Raw genomic sequence first — 20,676 nt, 5'->3', positions numbered from 1 at the left:
AAGTACCAGCAACAACACAGTATTTTTAAGACGGGAAACTGGGTGGCCACTGCCTCCTACCCTTGGGCCACCCGCAGGGCCGAGGAGCAGGTGTGCGGTCCCTGTGCCCCTGTGGCTCGCAGCTGTCCAGCTAGCACACCTGGGAAAGATGGTTAGGGCTCGCATTCATCATCCTATTGAAGGAGGCGTCAGCACCCAGAGGGCGGCCTGGGGTCTGGAGGGAGAGTCTTTCTAGGATGAGGAGAGGGGGTGGTCAGACTTCCTGGGCAGGGCTGGGAACTTCCCGGGAACCTTCCTCCCCTGTCCCTCCTCTTTCCTCTCCTCTGTTTTAAGGGACTCTCTCAGGCACTCCTGGAAAGAAAATCCGATAAAAACTAGGAAAAAGTCGAAAACTCAAATGGCTAGGAAACTAAATGGCAGAGGCCTGCACTTCCAAAGCAGGACGTTCCTCTTTGGTCCATAACTATAATACCATGTAATTCTCTGGGTGTATCACGAGATAAACACGAATCCCATTAACACTTTCTGTTAAATGTTCAAACACAGCAGAGGTAGGTAGCATCGCTGTCTCTACACCCCAGTCCTTCTCTAATTATAACACAAAATATAACTTCAAACGTTGCATAATAAAGAATGGAGCAGATGAGGGAGAGGTGGATTTGGAAATTTTGTCGGGGCAGGGAAGGTTTCCTGTAGGAGGCAGCATTTGAGCTGGGCTTTAAGGTTTTGTATGGAATGGGGGTAGCGGGAGGGAGGCAGGGGTTCTGAAATGAAGGGATAGGAATAGAACAAACAACACTGCTGTGTGGACCAGCATCCTCTCTGGCGCTGATGGTTTAGGCACTCTGGCCCCTTCTTTTGGCCAGAGTTATTTCACGAGTAGAACCAGCAGCTTCAAGTCCGCCTTCTTCTGTGGAGCGTCATACATAAAATACTATGACCGTGAGTCCCGGACCCTACAGCACTAACTAAATGAAGTACGGGTCATGCATGCCCCTGGCAACCTACCATCAGATTCATTGTGAACCAAGGTGGCTGAATCAAGAAAGAGGGACCCTTCTCTGGGCATCCCCCCATCCACCTAGAGCCTGTGGAGCTGGGATTCCACTCTAGTTGCGGGAGACACCAAAGCCTGCGTTCTTCCAACTACATCTGCAATGCCCCTCACCCACCAACATTCATCATCCATTCTCCACCCACCCAGCAAAATCCATCCATTTTCCACCCACCGATCCATATATTCATCCACTTATTTACTCATCTGCCTATTCACCTACCCCATCCATCCCCCATCCATCCATCCACCCTTCCATCTATTCATCCTTCCATCCATCCATCCATCCATCCAACCATCTACCAATCCATCCATCCACCCTTCCATCCATCCACCCTTCCATCTATTCATCCATCCCTCCATCCATCCAACTACCAATCCATCCATCCACCCTTCCATCCATCCATCCTTCCATCTATTTATCCATCCATCCATCCCCCATCCATCCATCCACCCATCCATCCATCTACTTCCATTATGTCCACCCATCTGTCCCACCCCCAACCCCACCTATTCATCCCTCCTCACCTGTCCACCCCTCACACACTTACCGATTTACCACCCAGCCACCCACCTCCCATATACACACCCGACACCCATCCATCTGCCTCATCCATTGATCATCCCCCCATCCACCTAATTATCTACCTAGTCATCCATCCATTTCATCCATTCACTATACACTGATCTGTCGATCTCCTGATTTACCCCCATTTCCCCATCCACCCCCCTCCCATCTATCTATCTCCTATTCATCTACTATCCATCCACCCATCACCCTCCTGCCTATCCGTTCATCCATCCACTCCCATACTTCCATTCATCATTGCCACCCACCCATCTGCTCAATACACTTCCACCTACCCACCCACCACCAACCCATGCATCCCCCTACCCTTCCACTGGCACTGTCTGTGGCTCACAGTTGAAGGGGCTGTGGAGCAGGGCAGAGAGAAAACAGCGAACATTCACTGTGATGAAGTCTCTGCTGGAAGGAAGTGCCACAGCAGAGCACCAAGGGTCTGGGCTTAGAGCCAGCCTCCATCCCTGGGGCTGCCACTTACGAGCTACGTGACTTTGGGAGGCTGGACTCCCAGGGCTATCGTTCTTCAAGACCCATGCTCTTTCCATTGACTCCTATGCCATCCAATCTGGACCTGGAGGGAAGAGAGCGTGGAATGATTTTTCCACGCTCTGAAGGAATTAGAATGGCTCATGTTGCTGAAATAGGAATCCGTGAACCGAGAAAGAGATACGAAACCATATGGTTGTGGCCCTGAGAGCTCACTTCTATGACTAGCCCACAGCCCAGTTTTATCTGTAACGGGAAGAAATGAAAAAGGCTTTTACATATCCTACTAGGCAGAGCTCAAGTCTGCTGATGCAAATTGGCTGGTTATCCCTGCAATGGCAGGAACATTTAATTTTCTCAGCCAACTTATCAAATTAATTGTCAGCTTTGTGGCCAGAATTCCGAGTGACAGACACAAGTTCCCTCAACCCCCCCCCCCCCAACTCCACGATTAGATGCTAGAAGGAAGCACTCTAGGATGGCAAACCTTGCCCAAGGAGAGGAGGACACACATTAAAATTCGTAATAAATCGGGCTGGAGGCATTTTTCAAAGGCAAAGCATCTGAGAAGAGTAAAATAAAATGATTAGCAATCAAAGTAATTTAAAATCAAGCTATATCACACAGGCAGGATGCAGTCGGCTTAATACCCAACATCCATCCAGTACGGGCTTTCCGCAGGGAAGGCCCTGCCTCTGACATGAGAGCCGGGTTTTCGTTTATGCCATCAGCTTCGAAAAAGAAAACCATTTTAAAGCGTTTTCACACCTATTGATATCATCCCACTGGTTCTCCCCGTGTATGTTTCCTGAATTGTGTAGAAAGGTGGATGGAGAGGCAAAGGGGTGTATCGGGAGAGTGCAGGCTTAGGAGTCTCGGCAGAATTAGATCAGAGGCCCAGCTTCGCCATCACTGGCCGAGTGGCTGGGGACTTGCAACTTCAAGTCTCTCTCTCTTCATCTGCAACACAGGGATGGGAGAAGATGAACCACTGTGTGCCATCTGTCCCATAGCAGCTACTTTATAAAGGGCAGCTATTTAAAAACAAATCTTAATGTTTATTCACATTTGACAGAGAGAGAGAGAGAGAGAGAACACAAGCAGCGGAGGGACAGAGAGAAAGGGAGACAGAATCCAAAGTAGGCTCCAGGCTCCGAGCTGCCAGCACAGAGCCTGACGTGGGGCTCGAACTCACGAGTTGCGAGATCATGACCTGGGCAGAAGTCAGATGCTTAACCGACTGAGCCACCCAGGTGCCCCTAAAGGGCAGCTATTTTTGCGATGATGATGATGATCGCATTGTGGAGATACTCTCATTTTGCAGATCGGGAAACTGAGGATCAGGAAGTAGAAGTTAACTGCCTGTCATAGTTCTGATGGAAGTCTCCAAGCATGGAGGCCCCCAGAGATGGTTCTGTAGGCCACGTCCTGGGTCGGGAGGGGGTCAGGGCGGAAGAACTGGAGGAGTGGAGGGTACTGGGATGGGGTACACACGGAATGGCTGAGCGTCAGGACCCAGAAAGTGGGCGAAACAGGACAACGGGCTGAGTAGGACAGAATCCAGGCCCAGGAGTCACGGCGGGGTGCAGAGGGGTCCACAAACCCGGGAAGACCAGGGTGTGGAACCAGAGACCGGAACCAGGTCTTCTGCCTTGTTATGTTGTCTCTCATCCACTGGAAACGGCCGTCTGTGTCTACAAAGTACCCGGCACACGGTCAACGTGCCGGAAGGATGGGTGGGCCAAACAAAGGAATAAATGGCCACCCTTCATTAGCAGGGTGCTTGCCCAGAGGTTGGCAGGCTCTGTGTCACCCTCAACAAGGGGGAAAGAAGGCCAGTTGTAATTAAATGAAACAACAAGTGTCCTCACGGGACACAAATTGGATTATCATTTGCAGAACTGGTGAGTCTCAGCCCTTGTGGGCAACAGTTCACCTGAGTTAACATGCATGAAGCTCTTTTTTCTTGTAGCTGAGAGAGTTGGGACAGGTTGTTATTTGTGTGTGTGTGTGAATTAAAAATTATGGCAAAATCATGATTGACCCAGCACTTAATGGACATGGGCTGATAATTCTGTATATAATGAATTACATTAGCCAGCACTCGTGTAGCGTGCACGGATTACGTATCAGAGGCCGTTAAGTACTTAACACGTGTGAACTCACTTGTCCTAACAACCACCCTAGGAAGTTGGCATTTACATCCCATTTTTCAGATGAGGACACTGGTGCCCTGGCATGAGGCCCAAGGTCACAAGGCTAGCAGGGATCAGTATTCAGACCCAGTGAGTCTGACTCCAGGACCTGTGCTCTTAGCTGTTATGTATATTGCCTCTCTGTGGTTCATGAAAACCAGAGTTGAAGTTCCAGGGAAGTTCTGGAAGAGCCCATGCCAGACCGAACAAAGGTTATCGGGTGGGGTTGGGAGGTGGATGTGGAAAGGAAGATAGTCACTGGCGTGTACTCTGCAAGAATCCCTTCTCTGGCATCCCTGGCAGAGTCCACTCTGGGAAGGACCCTGCTGCTCGCCCTGCCCGAGATTTCCCGCACGGGGAAATAGCTCAGACCCTTAGAACCTTCTCCGACCTAGAACTGAGACAAATCTGCTGTATGCCAGCTGCTCTCCTTTGGCCGTTGGTGCGCTCTCTGGAATTCTTCTCTGTCTTCAATTCTTAGGAGCCCCCGGGGCTGACCATCTCCCGTTGTCCCCCAGATCCACGCAACCCAGCTGGGATCCTGGGAATCTGCAGCCTAGGAATCTGGTGGGGGTGGTGCTTATCGAAGGCTCCCACGCCCTTGGCTTCAGCGACCTTAGCCAAGGGAGGGGGGCCTGCAGAGATCAGGAGCAGGGGGAGTCAAGCTGGGGTATCTGTTCCCCAGGGGCTCCCTGCACCGTCTCCTTGAGCAGCTGGGAACACTAGAAGGTCACTGTTCCAGCTGAGGTGGCCGTGTCCCCTCTTCCCCCTTCTTCCAGTGTCCAGGTGGAAACGCGGTGGCTTCCGTGTAGCCCCAATCCGCCGCACTGTGTGAGCGGTGGGACATACAGAGGGGCCTTTTCAAATTAGTCCCCTGGGAGTATTTCCTCTGGGATTCGGGCTGAAAAAACAGCTTTGCGGTCTCTGCAAGGTGTCTCTTCCTTCGGTAAAAACTCAGCGTAACTGGCTGTTCTACTTTGAAACCTCATCACTTCCTGGGAAGACAGCCTTCTATGCAATTCTTATCTCACACATTCAATAACAGCCTTTGGCCAGAAGCGTTACAATTCTGTTTTATCTGCCGCTGCCTGAAGCAAACAGTAGGGTGTGCACCAAGGGTGTGAGATAGCCAAGTGGAGCGGATTGTCTTACTATCCTCCCCCTCTCTCCACCCCTTTGCAAGTAGATCGGCTTGGGGCAAACAGCAGGGACAGCCATCCCGTGGGAGTGACGGGATTGAGATGTATCGGGTGTGCGTTCTCATTCGACACCTCCTCATTTAGTGCCTGCGTCCACCTTCTGGAGAAGAACCAACAGCACCCCTGGTGAGGAGAAAGGGCCGTCAAGATATAGCAGCTGGTGGTAGGTCACACGCTTTTCAGACCTGAGCCCAGACTCCAGTGAAGGACCCCGCTCTTCCCGCCGTCCCAGCCCCGTGCTGCTTCCTGCCCCAGCAGATTCCTCTCTGGGTCTAGAGGTGAGGGTGATCTTTTGTGTCTGAGCAGGCTGACGGGAGAGACCTCCTGGGTCCCCACTGGCTCGGGTGCACAAGAAAGGCCTGGGCCAGCAGCCTAGTGGACGGACAGTCACCAAACGTTCTGATCTGCCCGCTTCCAGGCGCCTGGCAGGATCTCGCTTCGGGGCTCCCGGGGCTGGGCGGGCTGTGTGACTCATTCTGGCCAATGAGTGTAAGTAGAAAGTGCGACCAACAGACTGGAGCAGTGCTGTTGCCAGACCCTCAGTCTCTTTCCTCTGTCATTGTGATGCTCCAGCGATGCTGCTGCTGGCTGGGTCCTGGGTAAGGAGGATGATGGCGCTGTGGGAGGAGCACCCCCGCCCCCCCGCCCCGACCTGCCATAGACATTCGGTGCAGGTAAGAAACAAACCCGTTATGAGCCGCCGAGATGCGGTGCAGGCTCAGAGAGGGGATCTGGAGGTCCAGCCACTGGTCTGTTGGTGAATAATGGCCTCAGTCTGGTTCTGGGTTGCAGAGAGTTGCCATGGGGAAACCCTGTGGCTCCAGACAGGAATGAACTCTTTGACAGTTGAGGGGCCCGAGGGAGGGGTACACTTTGGGGCCGCTCACCTCCGTGCCTGCCTGGGCCGTCAGCCCCGTCTGTCCGCTTATCCTCCCCACCCCCATCCATGCACGGTCGCCATGTTTCCACCTTCCCAGAGGAAGAGGAGGTCAGATGGGAAGTCAGAGGGGATCACCTGCCCTTTGTTAATCTGCCCTAGCCCTCAACATCCGCCACTCCTTCTCTCCTCTGCCGGCCTCAGTTAACTCGACCCTATCAATCCATTTTCCAAGTGGAGAACACTGCCTTTGTTTTGCCTTCGCACAACTCGGCCGAGACAGGAGCCGATGCCTTTTTATAGACCTTACCTTCCTCCTCTTAGCTATTGATGGGGTAAGGGCAGGCACTTGATGCAAGCAGTGCCAATCAGAATCCTCTCCAGTGGCCAGACTTGATTGGTCCAGGGAATGTCACCTGACCCAAGTGAGGCCAATCAGAGCCATTTCCTGGGATTCTTGCGTTTGAGATCCAGCAAGCTTTCTCCTTGGTGACTTTCCTTCAAGCTTCCTCTCTTGTCTGCTTTCCTGGGTCTGGTGGTAGAGGTGGGAGGCTCGAGGTCTCCGCACTGTGTCTTCCACTGTGTGGGAAGAACGGGTTTACCGTAAAAGAAAATGACCTCAATGTACAGAGAAGCAGGACTCCCTGGAAGGAGGAACGAGCGAGAGTCCCATTTCACCTAAGCCATTTGCTTTTTTATCTCCAACCCTAAAAGCCACGAGGGCCTCAAGAGAATTCACCATTTATGCTGGTGTCTTTGTGACCTCCTAGGGCCACAAGTCTTCCAGGGGAAGCAACGGCACATATGTGTATGGTTATTAAATGTATTAAAATATCACGAATTCATTTACATGTCAAACGTCCATACTTCAGAAGTCACTACACTTTTTAGTTTGCACTCTTTGTAAAATAACTTTTCTGAGACTAATAGGCACGCTTAACATTTTGGTTAAAATTTGGGAGGAATCAAGGGTTAATGACTGCCGGGCACGGAGCCTTCACTGGTCCCTGGCAGGTGTGTATGCTCCTCACGGCTCCCTGGTGATGTACCAGCAACTGCGTGAAATATATTCCCTCAAAGTTCCGGAGACCAGACGTCTAACACCGAGGTGTCCGCAGGGGCCTGGGATAAACCCTTCCTTGTGTCTTCGGGCTTCCAGTGTTTGCCAGCGATCCCTGGCATCCCTCAGATTGTGGCCACTTCTGTCTTCAAATGTCCCTCTCCTTAGAGAGACCTGTCATTGGATATACCTAGTCCAGTTTGACATCATCTTAACTTGATTACTTCTGCAAAGACCCTATTTCCAAATACAGTACTGGGTGGGGGCAGTCAGGAGTTCATCATATCCCTTTGGGGGACACAAGGCAACCAACAAAAGAGCCATTTCAGGCGGAAAACATGAGGATTTTTCATAAGGATTCTGGGGGCGGCCCAGAGCTAGAGAAAGCCGAGGGCATTAACATTAAGGACCCGCAGAGAAGTTGCCAATTGCCTCTAAGCCGTATTTCAGACCATCTTACTGTTTGTATTCTGTTTTTATTTATTTATTTATTTATTTATTTATTATTTATTTATTTATTTTTTGAATATGCAATTTATTGTCAAATTGGTTTCCATACAATACCCAGTGCTCATCCCAACAGGTGCCCTCCTCCATTGTATTCTGTTTTTTACATACATTCTGAGTGACACCATTGGTTTGCTTCCCTTGGATATTTTAACTAAAGTTCTGACATTTAAAACAGTTAAAGGTAAGAGTCAGTGGAAAGAATACGAGCTTGAGAAACTCTGGACTATGTGGGATCCCAACTCTGCAAAAACACTGACTGCTGGCTTCAGGCACCTGACTCCTCCTCTCTAGATGTCAATATTTACAAATCAAGGTTATGGTGAGGATTTATTTCGGATGAAATGTAACTGTACCAAGCCCAGCGCATGGCATATAACAGGTTTTCAGTATATTCACAAAGCGATAGTATTCTTTCATTTAATCGGCTGGCAATGAGATTCTTAGATGGCACAGAGAGAGAATTAGACCAGGATTAAAACAACAACGGTATTTACTTCAAAACAGACCATTAGATCCCTGTTTCTAATTTTCAAATTCATGCACAGCCTCCTTTCACAAAGGACTTAATAAGGCCTATAAATATTCCCATACAAAATGGGCATATTTTACTCTGGAGAACTAATTGCAGGTGAAAGACGACGGGACTTTAAATAATTGACGTCTGAGCAGACCAGTGACAGCATGTGCTTCTAAGAGAAACAGGGCTGTATGGACTCAGCTATCTGTGAGGGACCGTGTGTTGCCTCTTGGCCCACTGGAAACCTGCCATGCTGTATTTTCCGGGGTCTTTCACTGGGGGGTGAATGCGTCAGGATCAGTAGCCCTTAAAATTTTTTTAAATGTTTATTTATTTTGGAGAGAGAGAGAGAAAGAGAGAGAGAGAGATAGCACAAGTGGGGCAGGGGCAGAGAGAAAAAGGGAGAGAATCCCAATTAGGCTCCCCACCATCAGCACAGAGCCCGACCCGGGGCTTGAACCCACGAACAGTGAAATCATGACCTGAGCCAAGATCAAGAGTCAGACGCTTAATGGACTGCATCACCCACATGCCCCAGGATCAGTAGCCCTTTTTTAAACCAGGCTTCAGTTTCTCTTAAAGGATTTGGCAGAGGGCCCCGCCTCCCGTGTGATTTCCTGATCCAGAGTTTTCATGCAACTGTCAGGATTCTGCAATCCAAGCACCTGCGGGCCCCCTTCAATTGTGGCTGAAATTCCTCCCGCTGTTCCAGGTCGCTGAGCTGATCTTCCCTGACCATCTTCCTGGGCTTTGGAACGGCGCCACCTTGTTTCACGGCGCAGCGATCCCAGAAAGCCTGGCCTCACCCACCACAGTCGTCTGTGCTCTTCTTCTCTGCCTCAGTGGGCAGTAAAGCCTCAGGACTCTTCTGAGATTCAGAGATGCCACGACAGTCAGAGTTAGGCTTTAATCGGTTTCTCTGACTGCGAAATGGTAGGAAAAAAACAATCCTATGAATGGAGCCGTGATGAGAACGGAATGAGCAGAGGGCTGCGGGTGCTCCCGCCACCCCACGGTTTAGAAAGGAGGTGCTCTCAGCTCTGTTGGCTCCCTGTCCTGGCTGTGCTCACCTATAAATGACGTTGGGGCCACACAGACTGGACCAAAGACTAGAGAGAACCAAAATGCACTGGCCTTGATTTCGGAAGGCGGGGTCCTTGAAGTTCACCTCTTCCTAGCAAAGGGGGTGGAGGACATGCCAGTGGTGAAGGTGAAGGTTCCTCCTTTACTGATTCATCCACGAGACGCAGATATAACCTTTTCCTGCCTTCCCCACGGGGAAGAGGTCAGAGGGGAGTCAAAGTCCTCTGCAAATGGCACGGACCTTGTAAAGTCAAGGCCAGCCCTTGATGCGGAGGCCGAGGGGCAGAGAGGCTGGGACCCGCCCCACCCCACTTGCCCCCCCTGCTCACAGCCCCGAGGGCAGCAGGACCAGGGCCTGCCCCGTTCACTCAGTTCCCAAGCCTGAAGTGAATCGTAACTTCACGCTGCTTAACCTCCATTCCCCCAGCAGTTCCAGGCCGCAATAGAGGGTCCCTATCTCACTGCCTGGGGTCTCCAGGGAGCCCCCCCCCTCCCCGGGGAAGATGAGGTCACCAAACTTTAATCATGTTTTGATTATTCATCTGTCATTGTTCCAGGCCTCCCACGTTCGTCCTCAGCCGAGCCTGCAGCGGCTCGCTATTGTGTTTTCTCAGGATGGGGAAGCAGGACAGACCGCTGTCATGTTAACTTGTACCATCTTGCACCTGGAACGTGTCCGGATTCACCAACAGACGCCATCTACAGAGCCAGTGGAGACTCCTTGTTCCACAGTAAATGTGCAGGGCGGTGGACCGTCTTGCATTTCGATCTAGTGCTTGGACCCTGGAGCCTGATTACCTCCATGGAACCGCAGCCCTCCTAGTCATGTGCCCTCAACTCACGTTTCGTCTGCCCCTCTTCCCCTGTTCCATGGGGGAGTAAAAGCGCCTGGCCCACAGGATGGACGTACTGACTGCATCGCATGGGGCGGGTGCCCAATAAAAAGGTGTCGCTACACGCGAGCCGCTGCACCGCCTGGACGCGCTGGAGGCCCGCCTCAAAGACGCCACTTAGGGAAAGTACCCCCTGCCTTCAGGTCCTCAATCCACCCGAGCGTGAGCCCCATGAGAACAGGGCCTTGCTCCCGGCTATGCCCGCTTATATCCAACCCCCGGGAGATGCTGAGTAAACCTCTCCCGGACAGCTGGATGAACACACACGCAGCAGAAAGAGCCCAGGATCTGGGGTTGGAAGATCAGATTTCAAATCCTTCGTATCCCAGTTCAGAGCTGCAGACGTTGGGAATGCTAATATGCCCCTCAGGAAAAGGGTGGCAAGTAAGGAGTAAGCAGTGACCCCCAACTGGGGGCAGCTGGTCTGCTGGGGAACATCAGCCCGTGTCTGGGGTCAGTTTTGGTCGTGCTACTGATGTCTAATGGGCAGAGGCCACGAAAGCTGACAGGGCAGTCCCCACATCAAACAACTGACGTCCGTAGTCATCAGACGTTGACAGGGCCGAGGCTGACAAATCTGGATTAAAGGAACATGATCTGAAACCATAAAGTCCTACACCAACGTCACTGACCATCGTTAACAGTATTAATAAGTACCACACATGCAGTAGCCCACATCTTTCAAATACAACATTTTTAGGGCCTCCAGACGTGGCTTTAATGTGATTTTTAAAATGCTGATTTCTTTACAAGATGACACAGATAGGCAATTCAGCTCCTGAAACTCCTTTCTCACCAGGGGCTCCTTATTCTGCAAACCTCCGCCAAATGCTATTGAAAAGACCTTCTGGAAAGACTACGCTCAAATCTCTGGCCAGAAATAGGAGGACAGGACCCACGGCGCCATTTCTCAAACTAATGGAAACCTCAGCTGCCCAGGCCTTCGCATCCCTGGACCAGTCCCTGAAACAGATGCTCCACCTGGCTTGGTGGCCTCTTGCCAGTTGAGGTCTCAGCTCAGCAATAAAGTTGTGTTTCTAGAATATTAGGCAGTGCTAATTTGAATTTTGTCCTCTCTTTAGAAACTGAGGCCCAGAGAGGTCAGGCCCAGGGGCATGTCCTCCGCATCCCCACGGTGGCCTGTGCTAGCTACGAGCAGGCAAGGACACAGGTCCCGCCGGATCCACTTTGGTGTCTCAGGGTCCAGTCCAAGATTAGGGCACATCTGTTAAAGGACTGAGTGCGAATCTCCTTCAGGAGCTGGCTGATGCCCCCGGGTGCTGCCTGCTGAGGACAGCTTCCTCATCGCATGGGGGGAGGGGAACTTTTCTCTGCTCAAGAGCTCATTCTAGCTGACGAAGCACACGTCACACACCAGGCGGCCGTGCAGGGGTGAGGCCCCTGGGAGCGCCCTTAAGCCCGTGAGGGCTCGGAGATGCAGGTCACCAACCCCAGAGCAAGGGAGACAGACGGCTGGGAAGGTCTGCAGTTTTAGATCGGGATTCTTGTGGCCAGCTCAGAACCAACCAGAAGAGGCCCAGTCTGGGCACGCTTGGTCTCTCTTAGCAGAAGTTCTCAAAGTACGGATCAGCATGACACCAAGAACATGTTAAAACGCAGATCGCCAGGCCTATTCTCTCAGCTTCTGGCTCAGAGGGCACCGTATCCGTTCCCTAAGGCAGCTGTAACACATCGCCAGCGTCTGTGGGGAGCGTCTGGTCCAGGCCCCTCCCCTGGCTTCTGGAGGCTGCTGGCGAACTTTGTGCCCTTCTCCCTGTGTCTGCGCCTCGTCTTATCAGGACACCAGTCCTATTGGATGATGGGCCCCTTACTCTGACATGACCTCATCTCAGCTGACCACATCTGCAACAACCCTAGGTCCAAATGAGGCCACGTTCTAGGATACTGGGGCTAGAACTCCAACATATCTTTTTGCGGGGTGCAATTCAACACATAACAGGTGTGGCAACCCTACATGCTAATACCCCCTGCCCCCGACTGGGGGACTTTTTAAAACAATTTTTTTAATGTTTATTTATTTTTGAGAGAAAGAGCATGAGCAGAGGAGGGGCAGAGAGAGAGGGAGACACAGAAGCAGGCTCCAGGCCCTGAGCTGTCAGCACAGAGCCCGACGCAGGGCTCGAACGCACAAACCATGAGATCAGGACCTGAGCCCAAGTCAGATGCTTCACCGACCCCCCCAACCGGGAGATTTTGATGTGACCACGCGCTCCCTGCTGATTCCCTTTGCAGCCCTCTGCACAGCGGCAGCCTGGCCCAGTGTGCTGTGAGCGGATGGCCTGGTCTGCCGACAAGGAAAGCGACAGCCGCTAGCCGCTGGAGGCTGCCGGGGTCGGTGAGGCCCCAGGGAGTGTGACGGGGAGCCTGGCTCAGCATCTCCGGGTCCCTTACCCAGTCAGGCCACTGGCCACTGGCTGATGTCAGATAGGAAGGTCCTATGTGCCAACATGGCAGGTGCTTTAAACACGGGGTTGCAGAATGGGGTGGGCGACAGACAGGTCCCATTTTTTTCTCTTGGTTTAGAAGGAAAACTCTTGGTTTGGGGCACCCCGCGCTCGCCAACGGGGACATTGTACAGATGAGAAACTGCAGCAGAGAGGGTGGCGGTGGATGCCACGTGGTCCCCTTCCCACGTTCATCGTGGAGCAGGGATGCGGCTGGACCCGGAGGGGCCCACGCGGTGCTCAGACAGCATCCCGGGGTACGCAGCCGGGCCCTTCATCTGGATACTTGCACATGGCAGGTGGGAGCTAGCCTGGCAGAGCCTTCGGGGCCTGGGGAGGGAGAGGGTGGGCAGCCCAGGTGAGCAGGGAGGCAGGGATGCAGCCACCCCTGAGGCCAGCCGTCTACTTTCCTGTCTCCTGCTTCTGCACATGCCCGTCCGCCCCCCCCACCCCCCCCCCCGCCCCGTCTGGAAAACGACTCTGTTCTCTCTCTTTGCTTTGCCAACTCCTGTCAGCCGCGCCAGCCTCCCTTTAAATGCATGACCACAAATCTCTGAGGGGTCTTCTGCATGGCCGGGCGACTTCCCCCATCAATTCACTTTTCCCCGTGAGAAAGAACAGCTTACTGGTCAGAGCCACTACAGGGTGGTGGTTCTGCTAAGAGCAGCCAGATGCGACCCGTAAATAACCCAAGGAGGGGTATCTCATTTTCATGTTCATTTAAAAGGAAATGGTCTGGGTTCTTTGGATTCCAGATGAAGCGTCTCCCGGCACACGGGACAGTGCGGCCGCCACGGCTGCCTGTTCGGGTCCGTCGCCGCTCAGCCTTTTCACAGGCTCACGTCTGCCATCGGGTGCTCTCTGAGGACGCCTCAGTCCATGCTTGAGTGGAGGAAGGGTCCAGAACGAGGCTGCCTGGAGCCCCGGTCCAATGTGCCCGAGCTGGTGTGAGCAGAAGTTCCTGGGGCCAGAGTTCTAGGCCGGGGAAGGGACCCTGAGCCCCGGAGGCGGCAGGACCGCAGGGAAAGGGTGGTGAGCTCGGAAAGCACCCACCCATCGGCTGCCACCTTCCCCGGGTCTGACGGACTGTGGTCACAGAGGCCCTTCGCGTCCTGCCGGCAAGAACAGGGGGACCGGACAGCCGTGGGCCCCCAGTGGCGAGGCCTGCTCTTCTGGCCTGGCGTGCCCGCCTGGGCCGACCTGGGCACCCGGCCGCGAGTCGGAGAGCTGTGGCCGCCGGGGACAAATGTCGGGTTGCTGCTCCTTCGCCCGTCCCAGTGCCCCGTGCAGGATGGGGCCCTGCCCTGCCCAGCGGCCCACTGGCCGGAACCCACGCAATCCTGGACGGAGTCCCTCACCTTCCACCAACACCGTGACGTCCCGGGAGATCAAACTTCTTCACCAGCTGTGTCCCTCCGTTTTGCCTTTCTGTGTACCGTCCTCACTCCCGGGGCCCCATGCCCTTCCCCTCCCCCCGGCCTCAGGACTCAGCGGGGCATGGCAGCTTGGGAAGCTTCCCCGACGCCCGGCTGAGCCTGGCACCTGGTGTGAGAGCCACTGCCTGGGCTGCCCTCTGGCACACATTCCTGCTGCTGTCACCTGCTGGGAGCAAACGTGGCGCCGTCCTGTGATGTCCAGGGCTCAAGCTGGCACTTCCCCACCTGGCTCTCCTGGAGCGTGGGAAGTGCGTCCCTTAGGCTCTGCAAGCCCAAGGCCTCGTTCGGTGTCGGTCACATGGAACGGGTCTGCGTCCAGTCCCACGTGTGGGGCTTCAGTCCCCACCCCACGAGCCCACTCCTGCCCAAATCCTGCTTTAATCAGTCCCAGTTGGATGAGCTCCTGACAGCATCCTGCTGGGATCGAGCCTGAGCCGTCTGCGTCCTTTGCTGACTGGCCCCGGTCAGGCCGCCAGCTCAGAACCCACCCGAGCCCCTCCTAACCTGGTGTCGTCCCGGCTCCCGCCAGCCCGTGATGCCAGAGTCCCCGTCCGGCCCACACCAGCTCACCCCCCTGAATAATAACGGTAACGGTAATCTTTGCATGAGGACTCCGACCTTGTCAGGCATCGTATCCACAATCTCATCTAATCTGCCAACAACCACACCGCAAAGGAGGCATTTCCATTTTGTCAGTGCTGACGATGAGGCTCAGTGAGGTGTAGACTCGCCTCAGGTCACTCTGGAGGTGGCGGGCCCGGGGCGATTTCCATCCAGAGCTCGGGCACCGAACCGTCGGAGAGCCTGCGCCCTCCGCACCAGCCTCCCTGTGCGCCAGCTCAGCGCGCTCCCCCCCCCCTCCCAACTTCCCGCGAAGACCCCGGGGCCCAGACAGGTGAAGTTGGTGCCTGGCTCGCACGGCGGAGGCGGGATTGGAACTCGGGGCCACCTGCTGCTTCCCTTCCAGCACCGTGGCTGGCTTTGCTGGGCTCCAGGGACCACCGTTTTCCGGGGAGCCCTCGTGCCATCTGGGAGGGCTCTGCCCAGCAGCTGCCGGAGGGGGACTTACTTCTCTCTGTTGAATATGATGAATTCCTTCCGCACGGTCTCCAAGCACTGCTGCAGGTGTCCGTTCTGTCAAAGAGCAGAGAGGTGAGAGTAAATGACGGGGCACCATCCAGGGAGGCACACGACAAAGGCCGTGACGACCAGAGCTTGACCTCAATGGGGCTGCAGATGCCGGGGGCGGGGCACGAGCGACGTGCCTGGAGGGGCCCTGACTGTATGGGCGGCTGTGCCAAAGGGAACCCGGTCGATGAGGATGTTCGTCTCGACCTCAGTCTGCAGCCATTACATCCAACCTGAAAGTCACGTTAGAATGGAATATGGGTGGAAACTCATGAAGTGGCTTCCTAATCGCTTGAATGCTCATGAGACCTGATGAAGAAGCGGGATGGCGGGCGGAGCAGAGAATCTCAAGAACGTCCTGCCAAGGTGCCCATCCTCTTTGACAACACATGCCAGACAGCTCTGTGCTCACGGGGGTGCTGTTCCTGGTGCCCTAGATGCTGAGCTGTCAGCACAGAGCCCGACGCGGGGCTCGAGCCCACCAACCGTGAGGTCAAGACCTGAGCCGAAGTTGGACGCATGACCGACTGAGCCACCCAGGCGCCCGATCTTTCCGTTTTGTGCTATGAAAAGCCACCCAATCGCGGAGGCATCTTAGTGACTGCAAATGGAGGTATCTGGAGAGGCGAAGTGAGTTGCCTCCGTTAGGCTAAACAGCAGCCCCTCCCTCCTTTAGGCTCCCTGGACCCTGCGATTCCTGCCCCCGGGGGGTCCGCTCACCAGAGGACAGCTGTCCTTTGTGCCGTCTTTGGACCTGTTCTTTGCCAGCCTCTTCTTCTTTTTGTGAAGTGGCCTGGATTCAAGGATCATTTCTTCAAGTTCAAATGTGGGGTCACAATTCAATCTCCCCTTCTGAGAGCAAGCGGAAAAGCAAACACGGTCTGTCTTGGTTGCACCCACCACTGGATTGTGTTCATTCATTCGTTCATTCAATCGATCGCTCATTCAACAATGGCTAACTACCACTGTGGGGTGCACCGCTTCCGTTTTATTTCTGGGGAAGAGAAGCGACACCTTCTCGCGGCAGACACGGTTCATTTATCCCCGTGTCTCCTCCCCCGGCCCTGTTAACATCCACACTCCTCCTCAGCCTCCTTCCCACGAAGCTTCGTGTTTTGCCAGGGCCCAGTCCAGTCTCCCAATCTGATGGTATTCACTTATCACACGCACATCTTCATGTCAGGACTACCTCTTCTATAAATATAATTTTTAATAATTTAATTTTAAAATGCTATTTCTGGCCCATATCTGCCCAATTCCCCAAGCTGGCTCCCTCCTGCCCCTCCGCTGGAGCCAGGGGGGGCTCCGCCCACTTGGGTCAGGAGGAGTTTTGTGCCCCTGACTTCTGGGCCGTGGACCCAAGATCCAGCTGGTGGCTGTCGCTCGGGACGCCAGTCCCGTCAGGCAATACAGCCTAGTGGTTATATCATCCACAGTCTGGAGGTGCACAGGGACTTCTCCCCAAAAAGCCACTCGGATTTTAGGCCCAAGTCTTTCCTGGCCTGATTTATCTGCCATCCGTTCATTCATTCATTCATTCATTCATTCATTCATTCATTCTAATGCAGGCTCTGGATACAGATCCCTGAGGTTAATTTCTCACTGAGTAAACGTGGGTAAGTTCCTCAACATGAGAATACTTCTAGTAAGACCACTCCCCTGTTACGGAGTCTGTATGAGATAATGCTTGCGAAACTTTAGGCCGGTGCCTGGAACACACAGCACACTGAGTCCTGGAGGATTATGATCACTCGTTCACTTCAGACAATGACACGTTGAGAGCTTCTAGTGCCTTCTAGGGCCACCCATTGCTCTGGAGTGTGTCTCAGGCAGAGGCCAGCCGAGGCAAGTGGGCCCTGCCCTCTGAAGCTCTCGGGGGACGGCAGAGTCACTGTAATAGAATAATATTAGCGGCCAGCGTAGACAGGCCTCTGTGTAGTGCAGGACCAGGGAGGCTGCGATTCACTCCAGGTAAGTGGGGGGGGGGGGTGGGGGGACTGGCCTGGGGGATGTCCCATCGGAGACAATGCTTCAGTTTTTCTCTCTTCCAGAAGGCAGTTACTGAGACCCTCAAATGAGCCAGTCCCTGGGTTTGATGCTGTCTGGAAGGAGGGACAGGAGACTGCCGGGGGACAAGGAGAGGAGCCCCTGTCCCCCCAAGAGGAGGAAGCAGCGTGAGCACAGGTTCACAGCTACGAAACAGTGTGGCCAGAGGGGACAACCACAGGCGTCTGGGTGTGGCTGAAGCAGGGTCCTCTGCCTGTGATTGTGTGGACGTGAGTGCGCACGAGTGTGAGCGTGCATGAGTATGAGATTTGCACGAGTGTGTGCGAGTGTGAGTGTGCATGGGTGCGAGGGTGCATGTGAGTATGCGCGAGTGTAAACGTGCATGTGAGTAGGTGAGTGTGCACGACCGTGCTTGTGTGCGGCTGGGGAAGGGCAGCAGGTGAGGTCTACAAAGGCTGACAGGCGATCGCAGGCATTGGCCCCGAGGGTCACCCGGGCATCCTGCGCCCAGCCTCGGGGACGGCTCACGTGGCAACAGGGAGGCTGTTTGAGGCAATCTGTGCTCCGTATAAAGGACCACATCAAGATCCCTGGGTTTCATCCACCTGGCCTGAGCATGGCGGAAGGGGACCACCAAGGATGCCAGCGTATTTCTCTGGCACATCCAGAGCGAACATTCTGAGGGAGCCAACCGAGGGAGCCGAGACCAGAATCCCGGCGGATCTGTTAATAAAATAGCGGTTCCGAGGGCGGTGTGGACCGAGGGCTCGCTGCTCCGAGCCTTTGGAGGCCTCTTGGCATTTACTCCGCCCAAGCGTGGGATGGATCCCTCTCGTCTCCTCATTTTAGGTGAAGAACCCCACTCCCGAGCACACCCGAGGTCACAGACGCGGTAGTGAACCCAAGTCTCCAGCCTGTGCTCCCGGCCGAGACCCCGCACTGTCCCTCCAGGACCCAGCTCTGGGTCACTAAATGTGCCTTTGTAGGTTTATTGGCTTTTTCTTTGCACAAACCCTTACTTAGCCCGCAGGCTGTCAAGGGGGTGGGGGGCAGCTGTCCCCAGGGGATGCCCCGCAAGGTCTGGGGATGTTTTTGGTGTCACAGCCGAGGAATGCTACCGATATCTGTGGATGGAGTCCAGGGATGCACAGGACGGTCCCCACACCCCCGCCCCCCAAAGAATCATCTGGCCCTAATGCCCCCAACAGCACAGTTGAGGAGCCCTGCTCTCATCTACAAGCCCCCTGACAACAGGCACCAAGAGTGTTTTCTTTCCAGTCACCTCCTCGAGCCACACACATGGCCTGCGTCCGTAGGCGCTCAGCGAGTACAGGCTGGCTGGGCGGTGGGTGGCCGGATGAATGGGTAGGTGACGCACACGGTGGGTGTGACTCCATAAAACAAAGAACACTCCGTGCCCACAAAGACCTTCTGCCAGGAGAGAAACCTGGCAGATGAGGTCCAAATCCACACCAAGTCTCACTGCAATGGGAACGTTCCGGCGCTCCTGTGGCCACGGCCGGCAGAGGCCTCCCGGACCAGCTTCTGGGTGTTCCTTCAGAGCAGGGCAGGGGACCCTGCAGAGGGACGGCGTGGCATGGGATGAGACCCTCACTCACACTGGGCACAAAGCCGGGTGTCAGCGCCTTCTCGAACACCGCATCCCAGTTCATGTCGGCCAAGTAGGGCGCGCTCTGGACGTCACCAAGGCTGGACAGACGGCTCTCGGGGTCCTTGGTCAGGAGCTGCGGGCAGAAGGCAGAAGTGCTTAAACATGTTTGCTTGAGGTGTGCGCCCCGCTGAGGTTAGCGGGGACTCTGAAGGTAGGAATCCTGGGAAAATGAAGGTGCCTCTGCTTTTTTTTCTTTTTTGAGAGAGAGAGAGAGAGAGAGAGAGAGAGAGAGAGAGAGAGAGAATCTTAAGCAGGCTCCACGCTCAGTGCGGAGCCCAACCTGGGGCTCGATCTCTTGACTCTGAGATCATGACCTGAGCAGAAGTCGTGTCCGACTGAGCCCCCAGGCGCCCTGAAGGTGCTTCTGCTTTTCATGTGCCATCATCAACACTGTGCTCTGGGTTGCTCTTGCCGGGAACGTCACCTACACTCACCTCTTTGAGTGACAGGGAGGAACCGAGAGGTCCGGCTGCTTCCTCACGGTCACCCAGCAAGGGGCTCTTTGGCAGGGACTGGATTTCAGCCACCGCACTGTCCTCGAGGACTGGCGCCCCATCACAGCTTCACAGCCCATGCTCATTGATGTCTGCAGAGGCTTCCAATTAAATAGAAGGAGAATTGGCCACCTCATCTTGAGAGGGTCAGCTTGGTGGTGGAACGTTCGAAAGTGTAATAAAATTTATCCCCGGATGGCTAAGCGGTGACCTCTGTGGCCTGATGGCGTGGCCTCATTTGTGGCCAAGGGTATAATTTTTAGTGTCTCCTCAAATAGAGTTTCTACTACTAAGGGGTGGTGCGACCTAAAAAGCAGCCCAGAGTATGACCTTGCACCCACGCGGGGCTTTCAGCTTTTCCAAAAACACTCCGGCTTGCCTTGCACAAAGAACTCCGGCGGGCTGCGGGAGGCTGCCTGCCTGTTTCCTCCTCTCAGATTAGGAAGAGCAAAGACACACAATTCTTCCACTTGCAGATCACGATTAGGGTGGGACCCCAGGGGATTGGTAAGGACGTGGCATGTGCTAAGGGTGGGGGGGGGGGTTGGCACCCGGCTGCCCACAGGTGGGAGCTGGAAGTCGCAACTCCACTGCCGGCTTGCCGCCTGCCCCGCCCCGCCCCCGACGCTGCAGAAATGTCCCAGCTGCGCCCAGCCGGTGGGCTGTGGTCACACCAGTGTGAGGGCACCTGGCAGGGTCACCTCTGCTGGTCGTGGCAGCCTCCTCCTCGGGGCTGCCCCAAACGATGGGTGCAGATTTAAACAGAGCCTCTAGGGGCGCCTGGGTGGCTCAGTCAGTAAGCAATTAATCTGCTGATTTTTGCTCAAGTCGTGATCTCACGGTTCCTGAGATCGAGCCCCAAGTCGGGCTCTGCGCTTACAGCACGGGGCCTGCTTGGGATTCTCTCTCTCTGTCTCTCTCTCCCTATCTCTCTGTCCTTTCCCTGCTTGTGCTCCCTCTGTCTCTCTTTCTTTCTCTTTCTCTCTCTCTTTTCAAAATAAATAAATAGGGGTG

The 20,676-nt window shown here is 54.4% G+C and overlaps 1 protein-coding gene and 1 long non-coding RNA gene across 16 annotated transcripts in view; one reads left to right on the top strand and one right to left on the bottom strand.

The window, feature by feature from the left end:
- LOC122238127 overlaps positions 1-11,546 on the top strand; it is a 29,888-nt gene extending 18,342 nt beyond the window's left edge. The window contains exons 4-6 of one of the 2 annotated variants that reach the window (XR_006217093.1): positions 5,605-5,798; positions 6,094-6,194; positions 10,125-11,546. This is a non-coding gene — a long non-coding RNA (uncharacterized LOC122238127). The remainder of the gene's footprint in view (positions 1-5,604; positions 5,799-6,093; positions 6,195-10,124) is intronic. The other variant, XR_006217094.1, reaches the window with a different exon arrangement.
- STK32B (serine/threonine kinase 32B) overlaps positions 1-20,676 on the bottom strand; it is a 400,190-nt gene that overhangs the window by 3,615 nt on the left and 375,899 nt on the right. For 11 of the 14 annotated variants that reach the window (XR_006217092.1, XM_042984951.1, XM_042984954.1 and 8 more), the window contains 3 exons: positions 19,116-19,241; positions 16,210-16,341; positions 15,431-15,495 (listed from right to left, as the gene is read on the bottom strand). Coding sequence is in view for 13 of the 14 variants with exons in the window: in XM_042984951.1 (XP_042840885.1) it covers positions 15,431-15,495; positions 16,210-16,341; positions 19,116-19,241 (323 nt within the window). In the remaining variant the exon portion in view is untranslated. Of the gene's footprint in view, positions 1-2,102; positions 2,212-5,078; positions 5,644-9,190; positions 9,408-15,430; positions 15,496-16,209; positions 16,342-19,115; positions 19,242-20,676 lie in introns of those variants that run through there. The other 3 variants (XM_042984953.1, XM_042984955.1, XM_042984952.1) reach the window with 3 other exon arrangements.

Source organism: Panthera tigris, chromosome B1 (genome assembly GCF_018350195.1).
Source record: "Panthera tigris isolate Pti1 chromosome B1, P.tigris_Pti1_mat1.1, whole genome shotgun sequence".
NCBI classification, from domain to species: domain Eukaryota; kingdom Metazoa; phylum Chordata; class Mammalia; order Carnivora; family Felidae; genus Panthera; species Panthera tigris.
This window is presented reverse-complemented; position numbering and strand designations above follow the sequence as displayed.